The sequence below is a fragment of the Athene cunicularia genome, assembly GCF_003259725.1.
Source record: "Athene cunicularia isolate RWA chromosome 21 unlocalized genomic scaffold, athCun1 chr21_part1, whole genome shotgun sequence".
Classification (NCBI taxonomy): Eukaryota; Metazoa; Chordata; class Aves; order Strigiformes; family Strigidae; genus Athene; species Athene cunicularia.
In genome coordinates, this window is record NW_020799127.1 from 8,605,026 (window position 1) to 8,607,218 (window position 2,193).

At 62.0% G+C, this 2,193-nt stretch overlaps 1 protein-coding gene across 1 annotated transcript in view; it reads right to left on the reverse strand.

The window, feature by feature from the left end:
• The window catches only part of ICMT (isoprenylcysteine carboxyl methyltransferase), a 20,499-nt gene extending 18,312 nt beyond the window's left edge, over positions 1–2,187 (reverse strand). Inside the window, exons 1-3 of the mRNA XM_026862616.1 lie at positions 2,000–2,187; positions 1,692–1,909; positions 4–906 (exon numbers count right to left, since the gene is read on the reverse strand). Of these exons, the coding sequence (XP_026718417.1) occupies positions 724–906; positions 1,692–1,909; positions 2,000–2,165 (567 nt within the window). The 5' untranslated portion in view covers positions 2,166–2,187 and the 3' untranslated portion in view covers positions 4–723. The remainder of the gene's footprint in view (positions 1–3; positions 907–1,691; positions 1,910–1,999) is intronic.
• Between the last annotated feature and the right edge of the window lie 6 nt (positions 2,188–2,193).

Sequence of the window (2,193 nt, forward strand, 5' to 3'; positions counted from 1 at the left end):
AACCCCGGGGCCTCGGCAGGACGGGGAGCGGCGCCGTTTGGAAGCGGGAAGAGGCAACGGAGGCGGCGGGGGGGAGGCTCGGGAAGGCCGGAACGGCGGCCCCCGAACTGGCGGCAGCAGCCGGGGGAGGAGGGAGCGGAGTCGCTCTCCTGCTGCGCTCCGGAGGCGCCCGCGACCCAGCGCCACGAGGCCAGCAAAGAATCCTCCCCGCTAGCCCGGGGAGAGGGGGTCCCTGCGCCCCAAGAGCGGGGAGCTGCAGGCCTGCTCCCGCCAGCCCCAGCGCCAGCTGGCAGGATCGGGCCTAAAGAGATTAAAGCCGCACTGCCTGGCTCGCAAGGTCAAAAAAGCTTTAAAATCTAATTACGCCACAGGAACAATCTGCTGACCGGCGCCTTTCCTGCACGGGGGCGGGAGGGCAGAGCCGTGCTCCGGAGGAATCGCTCCAGAGGCGTTTCGGTACAATTCAGCTGCTGCGGGCAGGAGGGGTCGATTCTCTTTAGGGTCGCTACAGGCTAAGTTATCTGGAAGATCCCTGAATGTGCAAACAGAGAACTTGAGGAGGACGAACGAGCTTCTGATCTTCTAGTGACCCGGTGGGCTGCCCAGCTCCACAGCCCTGCGCCCAGCTCCCCCGGGGCAGCCAGGAAATACCAGCGGGCTCCTCCCTCGCCCCGCGGCGCCTGGAGCCGGGCGTTCGCTCAGCCAGTCCGGATTTCACCTGCGTTACAGTTCCACTTTGACTCCTTTAATAAAAGGGAGACCCGATGGCACCTTCCTTTTGTACTCCAGGTACTCTTCCCCGAAGAAGTGAATGAGCGTGATCTCCTCCTCCTCGACCCGCTCCCTGAAGAAGCGCCAGGACACCAGGGCGTAGCCCACCATGCAGATGGGGTTGCAGAGCAACACCTGCGGACAGACAGCGGCGCTCAGCAGCCCCTTGCCTCCCAGAGAAACCCAGCCTGCCCCCCACCCCGCATCCTCATCACCTTTCATTAAGTTTGAGGTCTAAACCCTCTCCCAAGTCAAAACCCCAGCACCTTTTGGGGGATTTCATTCTGGGGAGAAATCAGTGCTTAGGAAGAAAGCGGCCTGAGGGCAGCTGCCAGCTCCTGCCACCCCGGCTAAGAGCCTGTGTGTGGCCACGCTGCTCCACGTGCGAGTCTTTATTCTCTCTCCAGAGAAATAAAACCACCTGCCAGCCACGAGAAGAGCAAGACTAAGGCAGCGCTGCGTTACAGCTCGACTGCAGCTGGTCAGGGCTCTGGGGGCTCTTAGAGTTTTCTGTCCCATCCCACACAGGATGGGTATCTGGCAGGAGCAAGGCTGAGTCCAAGCGCTTGTGGAAGTTGTTTTGGCCGCAGGGCACAAGGAAACTCTGGACACCAGCTCCAGGCTGGCAGACAATTGCACCCCGAGCCTCCGAGGGCGTCTGGCTCAATCCCCAGCCCCGCTGCCCCTGCTTATTCCACACAGAAAATTAAGGCGATGGGGTCTCCCCAAAGATCATGCAGGGCAGAGCGCTCGGGTTTCCTGACACCCCGTGTGCAGGTGGGAGGCAGGAGGCATCAAAATCTGCCCCCAGGCCAGCCCTGCCGCTGACCCCAGCGGTTTGCATCCCGTTACGGTGCACAGTGTTAAGGAGAAAGCCCCAGGTTAAAGATGAAAGTATCTGAGGGCGTTGCGAACGGTACCTGTGTTCCAATACTCCAGTAAAACCACCCCACGTAGGACGGGTGCCGGAACCACCCGTACACCCCGCTCGTCACCAGGGTGTGAGTGTCCGATTTCTCGTTCTGAACGATGTGGTTGAAGTTGGAGCCGGCTGTGAGCATGGCGGCCTTCCTCAGGCAGTCCCCAAAGACCACCATGAGCAGCCCCACCGTGCTCAGCCAGGTGATCTGCTTCAGCTCTGCAAGAGGACAAGGCCGGGTCACAGCGGGTGTGCAGGGGCCGGGCAGCGCCCGGGGACGCAGGTGGGAGGGGGGGCGGCGCGGCCGACCTGGGAAGAGGAGCTTCTCCAGCGTGAACTCCACCCAGGAGGAGAGGGCGGCCAGGTTGTACTCGAAGCTGTGGTTGAGCAGGAAGGAGTCCAGCGAGAGGCTGCGCGGGTTGTTGATGGCCGTCACCAGGTACTCGGAGTAGTGGAAGAGGGAGAGCGAGCACATGTACCTGCGGGGGGAGGGAACGCTTGGC